This window comes from Amblyomma americanum, chromosome 11 (genome assembly GCF_052857255.1).
Source record: "Amblyomma americanum isolate KBUSLIRL-KWMA chromosome 11, ASM5285725v1, whole genome shotgun sequence".
Lineage (NCBI taxonomy): Eukaryota > Metazoa > Arthropoda > Arachnida > Ixodida > Ixodidae > Amblyomma > Amblyomma americanum.
In genome coordinates, this window is record NC_135507.1 from 51,877,199 (window position 1) to 51,896,012 (window position 18,814).

The window sequence follows — 18,814 nt, forward strand, 5'->3', positions numbered from 1 at the left end:
AGGAAGTCCACAAGGGTGGCTGCATCCGCAGAATTTGGCCTCAGTGCCTGAGCTGCATACCGGGATGTCGAGACTAATCAGCTTCTCAATCCTTCTGCAAAAGCAAACAGCAAAAATGTAAATCATCGAACTATGCTGTCAAATAAGTATAAAAAACTGCTAAATGCCTACTTACGCGAAGAACTCCTGAGTTGCAGTGATGCTGCCACATTTTCTCTCAATTTCATTCTTGTAGAACATCATTCCTCTCAAGACATTTGATCCAAAAAGTTGAAATGCATAACACACTCTTATTTTCTCAAATGAGTTCGGATCAAGGTGGGTCTCTGTCAAACCAGGCATCACCTTCAGTGTCATCACGTTGTTGTCACGGAGAAATGCCTCTCGCACTGGCCGTACAGATACCTAGAAGCAACAGCATAAAGAGGAGGAAACATCAGTTTCAGTAGAAATGCGACCTTCACCAAACAAATGACATACTTTTTCCTCTGGTGTAGTGAAGCCAGTCTTCAGCAGGGAATTCCGCAGGCACTTAATAAGGTGGGGGAAATCTGAGATAAAATGTAAGTTTCTTTCATTGTCCACAGGGTGCTCCATTTTGCAGACAATATTAGTTGCCGAAGCACACACTCCGGCCAATCTCCACATCTTGCGGTTCCAAGCCGCTCCATCACATGTAATGTGATCCACAAACAGACCTGCTTTCTCAGCAATGATGACCGCTTCAATCATTATTTTGAACAGAATGTCACCTTTTATGTTACCTTTGGTAACGAAAACTCCAATTATTTGTTTCCATTTTCCAGTAAATGGAACAAACATGACAATCATGCCATCGTCACATTGCAGGTGTTTATCTTCCGGTCTTGTAAATGTGCCGAGTTCAACAAAGCCTTGAATTTGTCCCGATGAAGTCACACTGAAGTTTTCGGACAGCTTTACCTCGTCCACAAGAAGTCCGCCGTGCCTCTGGATAACTGACATGCTGGAGGTCTTCTTCTCTAAAATATCTACAACTTTAGAGTTGAAGCCATATGATGACTTGTACGCCCTCATGTACTTTTTGAGCGTGGCTTTGCTTGGCAAAACTAAGATATCATGCTTCCTGATATGGTGGTTAAGTCGAGGGGTCTTTAGCTTCATGAGTATGCACTCGAGTATCTACTCTTGACTGTAGTGCATACCTTTCCTGCTGGACCTTTTTGATGCTGCAAGGCACTGCCGTACACTTAGCTGTTGCTTGAGCGGCAAGCATGAAATATTTTTCTCTAACACTTCTTTCTCAATGCTTGCATTTTGCTTCCTCATTTCTTCAAGCCGCGCAGTCAGGGAGACTAATCTGGCAGTAGCACGACGATTCTTTTGACTAAGAAGTCGCACTTTGGCTGCAGGCGTACTGCGTAGCTTTCTCCGTTTCACCTCACTCAGCCTTGTGAGCAAGGCCTTTCTCAGGTACTTGCAAGATATGCAGGCTGTTCCTGTAACAAGCAAAACTCAATGAAAATCTGTATACAGGACTTTATTCTCACCAACGCTAAATTAATTGATAAATAGCACATTCAAAACATGCAACACCGTAATTGGAGAAAATACGCAGCAGTGCAGTTCGTTGTTAAACATCGTAGAATTCACGATACCTGAATGAAAACCCCGATTCTTACCTTTTGATATCACACTTAATTCCTTTGCATTTCTTGCTAAGGACGAGTCCGTCGCCATGAATCAGTTGCTTCTCCAGTCCGTTTGTTAGGGACACAGTCACAAAATCTGCTGGTTTGCCCACTCCCTTGCAGAGGTATGGGGACTCGGCATCATCCAGCACACATTTCGCTTCATCCATATCGCGGCACACTTTCTCAGAGATAAGGGTCCCCCGGCAATATGTTCTACAAATTTCTTCACCCGGATTACAACCACAGTTCACAAAAACAGTCTTCTCGATGACGACAGAATGAGCTTCGCTGTCGTACGAGGCCTGCACGTATGCAGCACCAGCATAATTTGGAAATTTGTGCATAGCCCACTGATCGGTCGGTTTGGGAATATTTTCAATGTCAAATGGAACGGCTGGCTCCACACATTCGTCCGGTTCGCTGGGTTGCGGCATTGCACAGCAGCCATGTATGTCTTCATCACAGAATTTCTTTGTTCCGTCATCTTTCGTTGCTTCTTCACACCGCCTCTTCGGTGGCGGTCGTTCTCGAGTGGGCTTCTTCGAAAGATACTTCGGAAGGTTCGGCAGTATAGGGGGCACGGCGTCCGGTGAAAGCGATGGCTTTCCACGCGGAAGGCGCACCTCTTTTCCATCAATCACATGCACATAGTCTCTCAAAATGTACTTATGCTCCAAGTGCAACTCACAAAGAGCGTCAGTCACTTCTAAAGCCTTGTCAGCGCGATGAAGGTTGCGCTCCCAAATCCGGCGCTTGCATTCGTCATCGGAGACACCAAAGAAAGGCTTGGCGAGTTTTTAGCGCCGCTATACCCCGTCCTGCAACCAGGCGCGAAGCAGTAGTTCCTGCGCCGAGGCTTCATCGTGAAGAAAGAACATAGTACACCACGAGCATCGGAGCACAGCGAAGCGTCAACACACAAGAAGCACGTGGAGACAGGCAAGCCGGCAAGCAGCCGCTGCGCCGCGGAGGAATCCCCAGGTGAAAGGCGCAGCTGCGCCACCTCGCGGCCGCTTGAGATTTCTGGGATTTGAGCTTCACGCGCGCAGTCTACCAGGGCTTTCCCTCGGCCCACTACACCTAATCTAGTACACTATACCTGGGGATCTTTAACGTGCACTGACATCGCACAGCACACGGGCGCCTTAGCGTTTTGCCTCCATAAAAACGCAGCCGCCGCGGTCGGGTTCGAACCCGGGAACTCAGTGTTAAAAACACAGCTGCATTACATCACTTTATGAAAATTCCACGACATTGAAATATTCAAATCTATATAGGTGGCAGTTGATGCATGCCTTTTTATGCTAGCTTTTGAAATGGTAACCGATAAGACGATTAAATCCCAGGCTTCTCTTCACGGAATCACAGGAACAAGGAGAAGCTCGATGATGACGTCACCAAAGGGGGATTTCAAATTTCCGTTGCGTTCGCCCACAACTAGCCGTGTTCGTCGGTTGCAGCCACACAGCGATTCGCAGGCACTGCCATCGATGGCGTTGACTTTTTCCTCCAAAGAAAGTGTTTCTCAGCTGTAAATCTACCGGAACCGTAGATGACGTCATCAGGCGCCCGCACAATGCAGTGCGCGTTGCGGGAAAGTCTCAACACCACCGCGGTTCTATCAGGCGGTTGCATCACGATTTATAATGCTAGCACGAAAATGGCATGCGGTTTAACACAGTTTCTTGCAGTTGGACACCACCGCCACGTACCTGGAAGCGCATTTGAGGTGTCCTTGGCCTAAGGAGCCAGTTATGCGCGTCTTCAATTTTCCATCGTCAATGCCAATTTACCCAATGTACGCCATTGACATATACTCTAGTGCCGCGTTTCTCCCGTAATGTCAACGCCAACTCGAACTGCCCTAGTGCCGTGTTTCTGCCAGAAAGTGGTCTACGACAATGCATGCAGCGCACATCTTTGTCATTACTGCCACGTAACCCAAAGCGTGAATATTAGTTTGATAGTAGCCAGAGTTGATGAAGAAGATGACGATAGCCTATTGTGCTCTCGCGCAGTAGCCAACGAAGCTGATCTGTTCGCGCGGCCACGGCTTTGGAGCACAGCGTTTTCTATGTAGACGTTGCGGGCCCACATCATTCCAGGGGAGGATGGTACACGGCCGCAGTCATTCACGAGGGAAGACAGGTGAACGGTCTCACTTTTAAGGCACTTAGCACAACCTACGCGGAAGAGGTAGCAATCGCCCTAGCCGCCTCCCACGCTGAATCTAAATTCATCATATCTGACTCGCGAGGGGCTTGCCAGAATTATGACCTGGGCTGGATAACGCCAACAGCGCAACGAATACTTCGGAGAGCAGCTCGGGATCAGGACCCCACGACCCGATTTCTCATTTGGACTCCAGGCCACCAGGGCCTACCAGAGAATGAGGCCGCCAACTCGGTCGCCCGCGTACTCACTAACCGGGCCCCTGACGTAGACCCTACCGATCTGAACCAGGACTCCTATCCTCTGTTAACTTTCAAAAGATATCTCCGCTTATTACCGGGACTCGCACCCTCAGTACCCGGCTCCTCTCAAGGGGCTAGGAAAAGCGGACGAGAGAATACTGCTTAGACCTTTTACTAACACTCTACCGTGCCCGGCAGTGCTCAAACATTTCGACACTTCTTTCTCTGGCCTCTGCTCTTTCTGTGGGGAGGTGGCTGACACGTTCCACGTGGTCTAGGCATGTCAACCCAATCATTCTCTTCCGCTCCTAACCCCGTCCCCTACCCGAGAGGACTGGGAGGCGGCCCTGCTCAGCTGCCTGGACCTACCGGCCCAACAAGCCCTAGTTCAGCGAGCTCGAGTGGCGGCCCAGACCAATGGGGTCCCTGAATAAGGGACTCCACCTAGTACTGTAAGGGGAGCGGCCCACTAGGGATTGCTCCCCACGCAACCTCTCTGCAATATTCTAATAAATGCTTTCACCACCACCACGGCTTTGGATTCCAGTCGCAGATTTTTATTTGATTTTTTTCTTTATTTCACCTGGCACAAACCAACAAACGCCGCAAGCTTACAAACATCGCAAAATCTTGCAGTGAGTGTACCCAGCAGAATAGTGCTCTCGCGCCAAAAAGACTTTCTATGCTTTGCCGGCAAGTTCCACACATTCGGCGCCTTCGAACTCGTCGAATTCATATACCTCTTGTCCTTTAAATAAGAAAAAGTACAGTTGTTGTGTAAACATGCCTGGGCGTTGGTGTCTTAGAAAAAAACTATGCCGCTGACCTTGGGTTGGAATATTCGGTACAAGTTTAACTGTCGTCAAACCTCGGGCATCATTGGCGGCACGGGTTATTCCTCTTCGTGAGAAAGCGTTGCGTCAAATCGCAGTACTAAGGTACTGAAACAAGTGTGCTGGAAGTAAAACACTCTCAGCATGCCGCCCCTACCCTAAAACATTTCAAAATAATATTTCCGTCGCTCATGTGTGTAAGTCAAGCATATATATATATATATATATATATATATATATATATATATATATATATATATATAAATCGAAACTAAATGTCTGCGCGTTAATGGAGGGAGGCGTTTATATCTGTTTAAGTTTCGTTTCTAAACAGGGTGCATCAGCTTTAAAAAGAAGTTTCATTGGGTTCATTATTTTTACTATAGCTTGTTCTTCTTCTACATAAAGAAACGACCTTTATCAATTTTCGGACTTGTTTTCGTGTGCGAGTTTCTTGTACGTCTGAAAAAAATTTGGTTAATAACTAGGAAATGCGGCGTTTTCGTTTGCTCGATGCCAATGGCCTACAAAAGAGGAGTTATTTGGAATTGGTATTTGGGTATAATTGCTTTAATGATCGCATGGCTATTGGCTCCACGTGGGAGATGGGAATGCTTTAATGATACCAAATGCAGCTTTTAGCTGCTTCGGATTATCCTTTCTACATGAGATCTCTTTCATATAAATGAAATTTAATACAAAACAAACCAATCTCTTTACTGCACCTTTCTGGATGATATAAATACATTTATTGAATACGTGCACATCACTTCAACCGATGAAGAGCAAGACGCCGCCAGTCCTGATGGAGCATTTTCCTGCGATCGGTGCTAGTGCGCGTTGTATGAGACAGAATATACAAGGGACCGAAGTTCTGGTATTTGGTGCAAGAAACATAATATACGATATGGCTACACTAATACACTTATATGGCTTATGGGGGTTTAACGTCCCCAAGCGACTCAGGCTATGGAGGACGCCAGCTACACTATTACAAGATACAAAACCTCAACCATAAATGTAGAATAAAAATGTTACGTGCTCTTGCATGCTCCTTAAAACTGTAAATAATAAATTGGAGATCATGGACAAAAATTTCTGAATTAATCCTAAACACCTCACTGTAAGAAAATATTTGACTGTCTAGTAGTTTTTAACCTTAACGCGATTCTTCACATTAGCGAGAAGAAAAGAAAATTCGAAAGATGGCTGGAAGTTATAAAGTATATATACTATAATACTGCAGCAACAATCTTCTTTTTTAGTTGTTAACATTTTATTGTGGCGTTAAGAGGCGACGGGTGTTTCAGGGAATCCCGAAATTTGTAAACATAAGCTTTATTAGATAAAAAATATGACTTGTGGCATTAGAACACCGGAATCAACAGATATAAAAAAACACGTAATAATATCATCATTTTCCTGGTTAATTGATTTCTAAAGGTTAATTATTGGCTATTCCAGCAAGACGTGGCTGTTCATTATAGCGATATGAGTCTTCTTACGCTACTCGCTATGGTGCAGCGAGTTTTAGGCATCCAGCGTTTTTTTACAAAATGGTGAGGCTATGTAGCACGCGCTCGTACAGCACTAAACATGCTGCGGCGATAGCATAGCGCTCTCGTGCACTGGCTAGCGAAGCTTATGTGTTCGCGCCGCCGTGAGTCCAGCCCCCGCCGCGGTTATATTTATTTGATTTGTTTATTTAGTTCAGGCTTCAGCGATGAAACGGCTCTTGCAGTTTTCGTCGTGAAGTAGAGCTTTCGCTCTAAAGAGTGCGGCTGTGGCCGAGGGATCCGAGGTATCGAGGAACGAATCTCGCCTGATGCGCCAGCGCTGGTTTGAATCGAGGTTGGAGTTGCAGTACAAATAAATTCTTTTTTATTTTTTTATTTCATATTTCATAATACTGCAGGCCAATAGATTGGCCCATGCAGGAGGGGCTATACAAGGCATTGAAAATGACAAATACTAAGAAAATACATCGGGTTACAAACAATGAGCAGAATAACGAAATACAACGCTCATTTACTCGAGAAAATGCTTCTCAAGAGCTTTACTAAAATTTGAAGACTGGAAAATGGCCTCGGGAAGAGAGTTCCAGTCGGAAACAGTCCGTGGGAAAAAACTGTGCTTGAATGAGTCAGTCTTTGCAAAAATGGGTTCCAGCAAATGAATTCGTGAATGGTGTGTTCGGCGCGACAATTGTTTGAGAATTTCAGGGCGGGGTATGTTTAGTTTATGTGTCAAAAGGTTATGCATAAACAACAGACGGTAAATTTTTCTGCGTACTTCAAGTAATGAAATATGGTTGGTTTTCATTAGTGTTGTAGGTGAGTCTAACCTCCTGTATTTGTTATAAATAAACCTAACCGCTTTCCTTTGCACCATCTCTATCTTGTATATGTCTTTCTTTATGAATGGATCCCATAATACCGAAGCGTACTCTAATTTGGACCTAATGAATGTTGAGTATGCAAGGAGTTTAACTTTACTTGGGGCATCATTAAGCTTCCGCCTTAAGTAACAAAGCTTAGAAAAGGACGAGGAGCAAATGTCTGCAATGTGTGAAGTCCGTGTTAAGTCATGAGTTAACGTTACCCCTAAATATTTATATTGTGTAACCTCGTGGATTACATGATTTTGCAGGTTGTAAGAGAAAGGACTAAGATGCTTTTTGCGCGAAATGCGTAAGAGAATAGTTTTATCAAGGTTTAGTTGCATATCCCATTTTACACACCACTGATGAACAGCTAGAAGTGCATTTTGTAAGAAGTAGTGATCGTTCTGGTTAGTTATGGTCTTAAAAAGTATGCAATCATCTGCAAAAAGCTTTAAAGAGACATTTTCGGGGATGGAAGTAGACAGATCATTTATATAGATTAGGAAAAGCAGTGGCCCCAAGACGCTGCCTTGAGGTACGCCTGTAGTAATTGGAAGATCGTTAGATCTGCAGCCATTAACGTCTACGTATTGTTTCCTATGTTTAAGATAAGCATGAATCCAGTTGACAAGATAAGTAGGGACGCCAATACTATCTAATTTAGAAATGAGTTTGCCATAAGAAACAGTGTCAAAAGCTTTGCGGAAGTCTAAAAAAAGAACATCAACCTGCCAGGATTTATCAAGAACAAATTGGAATTCATTAACAGTAGAAACCAGCTGCGTCACGGTGGACATACCCTTTCTGAAGCCGTGTTGCAAAGGAGATAAAATGTTATTTTCAGCTAGAAACGAATTAAGGCACCCAGAGACTATGTGTTCAATTAACTTACAACAAGAAGAAGTAATTGAAATCGGTCTGTAGTTAGAAATACTTAGCTTATCTCCTTTTTTATAGATTGGTACAACGCGGGCCATTTTCCAGTCCTCCGGCACATCACCAGAAGTTAAAGAGACTTGAAATATCTGTGCTAAAAACTCGGATAATTGCGTTGCAAAACGTTTAAGAATAGCATTTGCAAGCCCATCAGGACCAGAACATTTCTTATCATCAAGTTTACGCAGCATCGACAGAACACCATTCACAGAAATAGCCGGTACGTCACCAAGATCATCACCTCGAATTATAGCTGTGGTTGCCCTCTCCGTCAGAAATACGCTTTGAAAGTAAGAGTTAAAACCTTCTGCAATCACTGTGCAGTCGGTCACAATGTCGTCATTAATTCGAACCTTACTCAACTGCTCATTCTTTCGACCTAAAAATTTCCAAAACTTTTGGGGATTGCTTCTGATGAATTCGGGAAGCGTCATTTCAAAATAATGAAACTTTGCTGATTTTAACTTTAAGGCAAGTTTCTGTTTGAGTAGTTGGAACTGTTGTAATGAAGATATCTTTTTCTGCCTAAATCGCTTCACTTTGCGTTTCAGTTGAAGAAGTTCTCGACTTATCCAAGGATTGCGACGGTTGAAATGAACTTTTCTAAGTGGAATAAAATGTTCGGTACAGTACTGCACTGCATTCTTAAAGTGATGCCACAAACTATGAACGTCATTCCCGGAGGAGCTGCTTAACAGCGACTGTAAGCCGTCGATGACTGCATTATCATTAGCACGAACGAAGTCCTTTATCATTTTAGCCTGACGCACCCCCAGGCACCAGGCAAAACACAACAAAAGTATAAAAGACAATGATCTGATATTCCCGGTTCAACGTCAAGCACTCCATCAAAAAAGGTTTGGCTAACAAAGAATAGGTCTAGTACAGATGACTGTCTGGTGTATTCACGAACAGCTTGCTTAAGGTTTAAAGAAAACATCAGATCCAAAACAATATCACATGAGGCACATAGGCCATACGATGGTTTGTCCCAGTCGATGGCAGGAAGATTGAAGTCACCGGTAAGGATAAGATTCCGATTCTGGTAATGTATTAAATGATCGAAAAGGCTAGACATAAAAGAATCCGTTGCATCAGGTGGACGATACACAGCGCAAAGGCAAAAGGTGAAGCCATGCGTTAGTAGGCGCAAAAACAAGCTTTCATGCTGATCAATTTGGTCAAGGAGCGTTACGTTCACTTCACACCTAGCAATCACAGCAACCCCACCACCACGTGAACCGCGATCACGTCTGTAAATGACGTAGCGAAATGCGGCAGCGTCAAGGATCCCATTCAGGAGATAACCCGGCGTAGCCATTGCCACCGGTGTTTGCTACAAAACTCATCTGGTAGATAGGGTCGTGACGTCACACGCTGAGCTCTCTTATGAAAATGATTAAAAGAGTTCAATCGTGATTACGAAGCCGTATGAGGACTCAAATGGTATTGCGACATTTAAGGATGTAAAGAAAATTAAATACGCTCGAAAGAAAATTCTGAAGCTAGGTATCTCAGCTACATATCTTGGCTTGCGAGTAGGACAAACTGACCCGCCGCAGTGGCTCAGTGTTAGGGGCGCTCGACTACTGATCCGTAGTTCCCGGGTTCGAACCCGACCGCGGCGGCTGCGTTTGGTAGCTGTGCAGTTCCTATATAGATCTTGCAGTATTTTAACATAAGGCTCTTCTACACCTTCATTACGCAATGCCTGTATGACTGCCGAGGTTTCCACTGAGTTGAATACTTTCTCGTAATCGATGAAGGCTATATATAGAGGTCGGTTATATTCTGCGCATTTCTTTATCACCTGATTGATAGCGTGGAATACCCTTTACGAATGGTTGCCTGATCATTTGGTTGAATAAAGTATAAAGTTGCCCTGACTCTATTAGCGACTGCCTTAGTAAATACCTTGAAGCAACTTTGTTGTGTCGCCTGTGGCTTGGCGTAGCTTTCACCAAGCACTACTCCTTCTTAATAGGTATGGCTGACAGCCCTGCATGTCCCATCTGCGGGTGTGATGAGACTATAGCGCACATTCTTCGTGAATGCCCTGCCTACAGCGCCGAAAGACAGTCTCTCCGCCGTGCACTGGAGCATCTCGACCTGCGCCCACTGACGGAAACGAAGATTCTCGACCACTGGACGCGGCGATCGTCGGCGGTGCAGGCCTCCAAGGCACTGCTCCGCTTCTTGCGAACTTCTGGCCTGCACGATAGGCTGTGGCTTTACTGAACGCTGTGAGTTCACATAGTGAGTTTAATTTCCTGCAACTGCCTTTCTCCTTCATCTTTTTCTCCCCTCACCCCTTTCCCGCCGTGCAGGGTAGCAAACCGGCTATTTTTCTGCTTAACCTCCCTGCCTTTCCTCCTCCTCCTTGTAGGCACTGGATACTAAGCTGATCGGTCTATAACTCCTTGGCGTCTCCTTTCTTAATATTTGCGTTCTTCCAAGCTTTACGGTCGAGACAATATGGCATTGCGTATACAGGGCGGCTAGTTTTTCTAGCATAATCTCCGTTCCGTCCTTCAACAGATCTGCTGTTACCTGAACCTCACCAGCTGCTTTTCTCCTTTCTATTGCGCCTAAGGCTTCCTTTACTATACAAGGCATCCGGAAACGTGTTAGCTGGCTTTTTGAAAAGAGCTCGAATGTTCGTTTCGTCGCCGCAATCATAATGTGGCCCGCGCAGTCTGCTCCAGAGTTTTTAAACTTAAATGCTCCCATAGGCTACACCCGCCGCGGTGGCTCAGTGGTTAGGGCGCTCGGCTACTGATCCGGAGTTCCCGGGTTCGAACTTTACCACGGCGGCTGCGTTTTTATGGAGGCAGAACGCTAAGGCGCCCGTGTGCTGTGCGATGTCAGTGCACGTTAAAGATCCCCAGGTGGTCGAAATTATTCCGGAGCCCTCCACTACGGCACCTCTTCTTCCTCTCTTCTTTCACTCCCTCCTTTATCCCTTCCCTTACGGCGCGGTTCAGGTGTCCAACGATATACGAGACATATACTGCGCCATTTCCTTTCCCCCCAAAACCAGTTATTATTATTATTATTATTATTATTATTATTATTATTATTATTATTATTATTATTATTATTATTATTATTATTATTATTATTATTATTATTATTATTATTATTATTATTATTATTATTCCCATAGGCTATAATTTGCGAGCAGTTTCTGATATGCTCCTGCCCCGAATTCCCAGGTCACACAACGTTGTTCTCAATTTTCCTAAAGACCGCAATGCACTCCGGAATGCAGCTCCGCAGAATGCACTCCGCAATGCAGCTCCGGAACAGAAAGGAGTAAAAAGTGGAGTGAGCTGTCCTCTAGGGCACTCCCTTTTGTAAAATGGAGTACTCTACAGGACAGTTGACTCCCTTTTTAATCCCATATAGGCGCATTCGTCTTTACAGTGTGGATAGCTAGACGTGAAACGTGACTCTAAGCTAGATGGTCGTCAACACAACGTCCAGACTGGCCAATGTCTGATTTATTTATTATCTGTTATTATGTTATGTTATTTATGTAGTCGTAATGCAGGCGAACTCAATTAGGACACTTTTGCTGGGCGAGCTGTTGCATATTCTTCGGTAAACTTCGGCGCAACATAAACCAACCACGTAAAATCACGTCTATTCCTTTAACAGGATTGTTTTATGTTACGCTAGCGTTTACCGAAGAAAATGCAGGCGAACACTTTAACCCAAGCTGGACGCGCATTTCAGGAAAATAAAAGGACATGACAGCTGTCGTGGCGCAGTCGACTAAATGCGTTTCATGTTTCTTGTGGCAGCTGCGGGTTTGGTTTTCGCAAGTCCAACTTTCTTAGGCATCACTTTTGATTGTGAGCCAGCTGGGAAATATTGTAAGATACTTTTACGGGCACATTGATCTTAATGATCTAATCTTCTGATGCGTAGCAAAATGTCTCTTTGAAAGGTTGTTTTGTGCTCGCATCAAGTAGTTGAGACTGCAGTAGAAAACGAACAGGGTGCGTCCTAGAAAATAAATAGTAGAAAACAACAAAAGAGGGGAACTGTTGATATAGTGATTGCTATTGCGGAGTCTTACAATAGGCGAAAAAGTGTGTTCATAAACAACTTTGCGAAGAAAAATGCGCGTGTTCATAATTTGTGCGTATGGATGCGGCGGGACCTCCGCCATGCTTCCGGGAGGGGGGGTTGAAAACGCGATCGGCGCATTAAAAAGGTTAACCCCTCTTTCGAGGTGGCGAGTAATGCCGTGCACATTATATGCAACACGGCAGAAAACTGAGCTAGTTGGTATACGCTCACTATGAAAAATCCAGGCGTCAACAAACAACGACAAAGAGGGGACACAGGCGCTGTGTCCCCTCTGTGTCGTTGTTTGTTAGCGCCTGGATTTTTCGTAATACGCATTATATGCCAGCTCTGGCTTATCTATACCTAAACACTCTATAGTGTTTTTTTGCTTCCTCCGGGTCCCACTTTTTTGACAGCGGTCGTGGGGATAGCGGCAAAAACTCTTTTAAAAAAGCTTTCAGTAGCCTTTTATGGAGTTTTTCATGAAAAGCTATTAAAAAATTAACCTTCAACTGGTCCATCATATATTTCTGTGGCTTTTACTAATATCAATGTACTCCTTAGCAGCATGTGGCTAATGGAGAACACAGATCTAACATATGACGAGCGATATTACCAGCACTGTATGATATGCCCCAATATATTGTGGCTTTCAGTCTTTTAGAGTAACATTTAATTCATTTTAATCAAGCAGAGTCATTACTAGGTACATTCTATCATAAAACTCTGCGGCAGCGATCGCCCAATCCTTATTTGTGCGGTTAACTCTGATGACGTACTTATTCTACTAGGCACCTTAACATTTGATACCGTTGCCAGTTGTTACCCATGAAAATCAACACAAAGCTGATGACATTTTACTGACTACGTGATGTCGACTCTGGTCTCAGCGAAATCGACAAACGGTAAGGCGCCCGTGTGCTGTGCGATGTCAGTGCACGTTAAAGATCCCCAGGTGGTTGAAATTATTCCGGAGCCCTCCACTACGGTACCTATTATCCTTTCTTCTTTCACTACCTCCTTTATCCCTTCCCTTACGGCGCGGTTCAGGTGTCCAACGATATATGAGACAGATACTGCGCCATTTCCTTTCCCCAAAAAACCAATTGTTATTATTATTATTAAATCGACAAAACACAACTGAAAGCCCTGTATGTTTTGACATGGTTCATTTATTTCATAACAGATTTGTTGATTCGTTTCGTATTTGATGTTGAATTCAAGCGCTGTTACATATATTACGCACCGAAAGTGCGTTCAATACACAGCTGCAAGTACATCTCCTGGTGGCAGGAACCGCATAAAAGAGCGCCACAAGTGTATCGAGCTCATAATATTTATCATATTTACACTGGACGCAAGATTCACCATTTTGAATGTTTCATTCATTTTACTGTATATAATCGCTATTTACAGGTACTTGTATATATCTCTAATGTGCGCCATCTCTCTCCACGGGCTGATCTTTAATAGACTGTGCAAGTGGTCTTTACTTGAACAACAAAAAACCAAGACCCCCCCCCCCCCTACGCTAGAGGGCGGCTTACCCCCTTTTTACTCCTGTATAGGTGTATTTGTATTCAGAGTAAAGAGCTGCGGAAGCAAGCCCTGGCAGCGGAGGCCGAATTTCGATGGAGGCAAAATTTAAAGGACACCCGTTCGCTGCGCGTTGTCAGGGAACGTTAAAAAAATCTACAGGTGGTCATAGTCCCCCACATAATTCCAGCACTGCGTGAATCATAGTCCGGTTATTAAATTAGACACATCAGAACTGTTTGGACTTGATCAATGCGGTTGCCTACAACACGGCAACTCGGATGTTCACAGACAGTTTTTTTCTTTTACTTGACCGGACTTAGATAAAACACAATACAGGTCGCACGCGGAAAAGGAGTAATTTCAGCAGCACGGATGGGTGTTAACTACAGCGAATGCACTCCATATCTACACCGGCCTTAACTGAACGTTAGGGCACGCGTGAACAAGTAAGGTTATGTCCTGCACAACATTGTCGCTTCCATTTATGTGTTGGTTCAATAAGGCAGGAGAGGAGGGTGCGAGCTGAATAAGTTTCTTCTACACTCATTGTGTGTTCGTATCTTTCTTTTTTTTTACGTTGCATCAGGACGCGGAAATTTACGGCCGCACAGCCAAAACAATTTGGCCACCGTTTAATAGTTAAAAAATAAAAAGACTACTTACACGTTTCCATCATCAAAATAAGGAAAAAACTGCAGACGATGCAGAGAGGAAGAAAGGAAAAAAAATTGTTCGAAGAAATGAAAAGGGTGCTTGCGGAGAAATGGAAGCACGTCCCGGCAACTTCACTGCCTCTAAAGTTGTCAAAACTGGTACGAAAAAGAAAGAAAAAAAAAATTAAACGCGCGACAGTGTAACAGAAGAAAAAAGACGGTTGCTCGGGAATTGAAGCACTCGCGCCTCCAGGTTTTTTTTTCTTCCTTTTTTAAACCCCCTCCTCCTCCCACCACACTTGTGCTCTAATCGTGTCCGAAAGAAAGGAGCCGTGGTTAAGTAGAAACACAAAGCTCACGAAGGAGGAGGATGGGGAGGGAAGGCAAGAGGAGTTTCCAATTAAAGAAACGAAAACAGCTCCTTAAAGAAAGATATTCTAACTGGCTCCTGTCAAAGGCAGCCCACAAGCGACAGCTAATATCGCGGGCACGTTCTAAATTTCTCTTCACGTCCCACTTGAGCCTAGCTTCTTTCTGTTTATTTCCTCTCTCTCTCTTTCGCTCTTGCAGCGTTCCCCGAGGCGCCCCTGGCGACGAAACCGCAAGCAGGCACGCAGGCAGGCAGGCAAGCAGGCACCGACGCACCTGTACGATTCCGGCGTAGCAAAGGCGCCATCGCGGCCCGTGGGCGAGGAACCTGCTTCGATATACCGGCTGCGTTCCTGTTATTGGGCGCCACTCTTTTCGATGCATGTCGAGTACGAGCGTCAAAGTCATCTATTGACGGCCCGCGGGGCCAGGTTTGGCCGGGGTGCCTTGAATCTCGGCCGTAGCCTCACCAACGTCTTCTTCTTCTCCAGATGTCGCCTCTTCCCCTCTCTGTATGAAAGTGTCGTGTCCTTGGCGCCACTTTGTTATTTTCATTTTTTTGTGTCCTTTCTCAAACCTTTCACCCTCGCCTCCTCTTCTTCCTGCGAGACGTGCGCAACAGGATTCGTTTTTAAATCGTTCAATAGCGGGTGGAGAGAGTAGAAAAAAAAGGGAACAAAACTGAACTGTATATATATACATTACTCGACGGCTAGAGACGCGGCCTGTGAGGGTCCATAAATTTTATTTCGCCTGGATTCTACACCGGCACAAAAGGTGGACGTGAATCGAAGGCGACGGAGATCTTCCGAAGGGCCATGAGAGAGGTCGGTTCGACGACGGAGAGAATCGAAGGAGCGAGGGTTGTGACGTCAGGGGAATAAAAATTCCAATCAGGGCAAGGGGAGACTGCAATCGTAATTAGGAGGCATATATTCGGTTACTGTGAGCATGCGGTGAATTTTAACGGCCCCCCTCAGTGCAAAGCGCCGAGACCGCATCACCCTGTATATCTCTTTTACTTTTTGTTTCCAGTCGGCTCACTCTCTCCCTCTCTGTCGCTCCCTCAATCGTTGCTGGCGAGTAAAAAAACGAACAGAAATTGCGCCCCACACTAAATTATTTTACTTCTTGTTGATTGTCTATGCCGAGAGCACACTTGAGGAGTTTTGAACAGGGCAGACACGCCATACGACTGCCTGAAAACAGCCAAAAAATATAAATGCCAAAAAGGTTCTCCAAGGAAAGGACTCTGACAGGCACTCTTGTGAAAACTCGCTCGGCTCAATGACGACCATTCTTAACGTTATTACAGCCCATCGATTGGCACAAACGGAACTGTCAATCAGCTCCCCCCCCCCCCATTTCTTCTCGCGCACTCCTCCTCCTCCTCGCCACTTCCTTTCAAACCTGCCTTTTCGCCCACTCTCCACTCGCCCAACGGGGCCCGGATGCGGCGAGCCCTTCCGAAGCAGAAGCCCGTGTTTCGAAAGCTTCCACAGCCCGCGGTCTAGTTATGGTCCAACGTTGAAGACAAGGTACCCTCCCCTTCGTACCCAGTGCTAACAGCGACATCAAACCCCCCTTCAGTTCTCTCTTTTACCCTCTCTGCTGTCCGGACACCCGCAGTTCAGAACTGGGACCGTCAATACTGGCAGGGAGAACAAAGGCTAACGACAGGTCGCCAAGCACAAAGCAGGGCAAAATCAGCAAGTCACCGCCAGTCCGGCGGGTGCCGAGCGCAGAGTCCAGAAATCATAACCCTCCTCCACACCGCAGGGGCGCGCCCCGAAGAACAAACGGGAGCAAGTTGGGTCGGCCGCGTCTTGTCTGAGCCGGCTCAGTCGCCGGCGACGAGTGCGCGCGAGGATACCGCCGGACGGATTGGCTGCGGCTGGCTGGCTCGCCCTCGCGTGGTCCGTCGGCAGGGGTGCTCGGTGTTTGTTCCTCTCGGCGAGGACTACAAGTGATTCGGAAAGCGCACATCGAAGGCACGACGGCGACCGCGGGCTGAGAGCCCGTCGCAAGACCAGGATGTTCCTTCGAGTGTCGAAGATGGCACTAGGCCTAACGCTCTTATGGGTGAGTGGACCTGACGTGTCGGTGGCCTTGCTCCGAGCCTACACGCTCTGCGGATTTTTTGACGAATCATGATGGAGAGAGCTTTCGTAGAAAACAAAACCCTGCATAAAACCGACGTTTGTTGTACCGGTATTGAAGGTTTCGCGGATGATCTTGCATGCTGCGGCGGAATTGCGGTCGCTACACACTAGGCACCATAAGTGGCTCTTGTCAACATTGTGAGAGCGGGGGCATATGAACATGCAAGCACAGAGGAACCCAGCACAATTCGAGGAAGGAAAGCTTACCATAGTGTGACCCCTACATCGTCAGCCTTTTGTAGCACGAGCGATGTCTTCTACTCCTTACTCCTTGCACAGCAACTCGCGACTGTCTTTACCTTCTGCCAGCTCGTCTGCTCTTTCATAACGTCTGTGAGAAGGAGAAGTTGGTTAACGAAGCGACGTGAAAGACCCTGACAGGTTATTGTGTTTCCTGCGCGCCGCATCGTACCGTTACTGGAGCGTGAGACCTCCATATGGAACTATACAGAAAGGAGATCCTAGATCTTTTAGGGCTCTGAAGCCGGTTTGTGCTCTAATCCTTCTTTAGGTTTTCAAAATAAATAAAGGCAGAAGAAGGTGTGTTATGTTTAGCTCTCTCCACCTAGACGCCACTCGTTGACTCGACGTTCAGTGCTTTCAATGGCCAACCTCTTGAAATAGTTTCCTCCGCGCATTTTGATTTGCAGAAAATAAAACCAAACCCTAAATGTCGGCGTTCTGATTGATTTAAAAACGCCGCGTGGCGTCTCGGAGCGTCGAGCTATGCCTGCGACGTCGCCGCATGAAATGAGTGCGAAAGTTTGGGCACGCTCCTTGACTACGTCTTACACAGACAAGATAGGCGTTTCAGAATTTCACTCGCTTCCTTGAGTACGCATAGTAAGAAGAGTGGAGGAAATAGAGAGGAATTCTTGAGGACTTCAAATTAGCTGTATTGAAAAAAAAAACCTGCATAGCAGGTAATGTTTCGTTGCTGTGATGACGTGGCGTTGCCACATGTGCGCAACAACCTACTCAGGAGCAGGCTAATGTTGATGACGTAGTAGCTCCGTGTTGGAAGCGATATATATTTTCATACATGACATTTAAACCTGTGTGTGCGCAGGATTTCGATGATTCCAAAGATTGATCTGAAGCTTCGGAAAGTTAATACGAGGCTGTGGAAAGCCTTAGCCTGCCAGATTTAGTGACGTCAGGTTTTCTCCCGCCGCGCGAGACGTGACGTTAACAAAATGTGCGGTTAGGTAGCACCTCGCGCAATAGTTCAACGCCTGATTTCACCACCTGACTTGGCCAATAGGAAATCTTGACTGGGCACAATGTACCTGCCATGCTGTCAATTTAAATATGGACCCTGCCCTTGACTACAACTAAGAACGGGATGTTGAGCTGGACGCAGGGAAGGTTTGAAAGTTTATTTCTTTAGCTTGGCCACAAATGCATGGCTGAAGAAAAAGCTACTTTATGAGGAAACAGCCCAACTTTAACAGCATACTGCTTCCTGAGGATTGCTAAACGTGTCCTTTATGTAATCGTACTCTTCTCGTACAAGTCAACGCTAACAAAAAGCGAAAATTACTAAGCGCCGGTAAAGCTGAGCACCGTCAAAGAAAAGAATGTTTATAAAATTGAAATCTAAGCAGGTATTGATGGTCAGCTATTTGGCCAACATTATTATTATTCCTTAATAAAGAAGACCTGCGTAATTGAGAGCTCATGTAGGTTCTTTAGGACACAAACATCTCCTAAAACCTCTTCTGTTTCTTTTTACTTTTGCAGCTTATTAACTCTGTTTTTTTGCGTCATATTCT

General features: G+C 45.5%; 1 protein-coding gene across 1 annotated transcript in view; it reads left to right on the plus strand.

The window, feature by feature from the left end:
* The first annotated feature begins 16,324 nt into the window (after positions 1–16,324).
* Positions 16,325–18,814, plus strand: part of LOC144109617 (uncharacterized) — a 116,600-nt gene continuing 114,110 nt past the window's right edge. Inside the window, exon 1 of the mRNA XM_077642436.1 lies at positions 16,325–16,959. Coding sequence (XP_077498562.1) covers positions 16,912–16,959 — 48 coding nt within the window. The 5' untranslated portion in view covers positions 16,325–16,911. The remainder of the gene's footprint in view (positions 16,960–18,814) is intronic.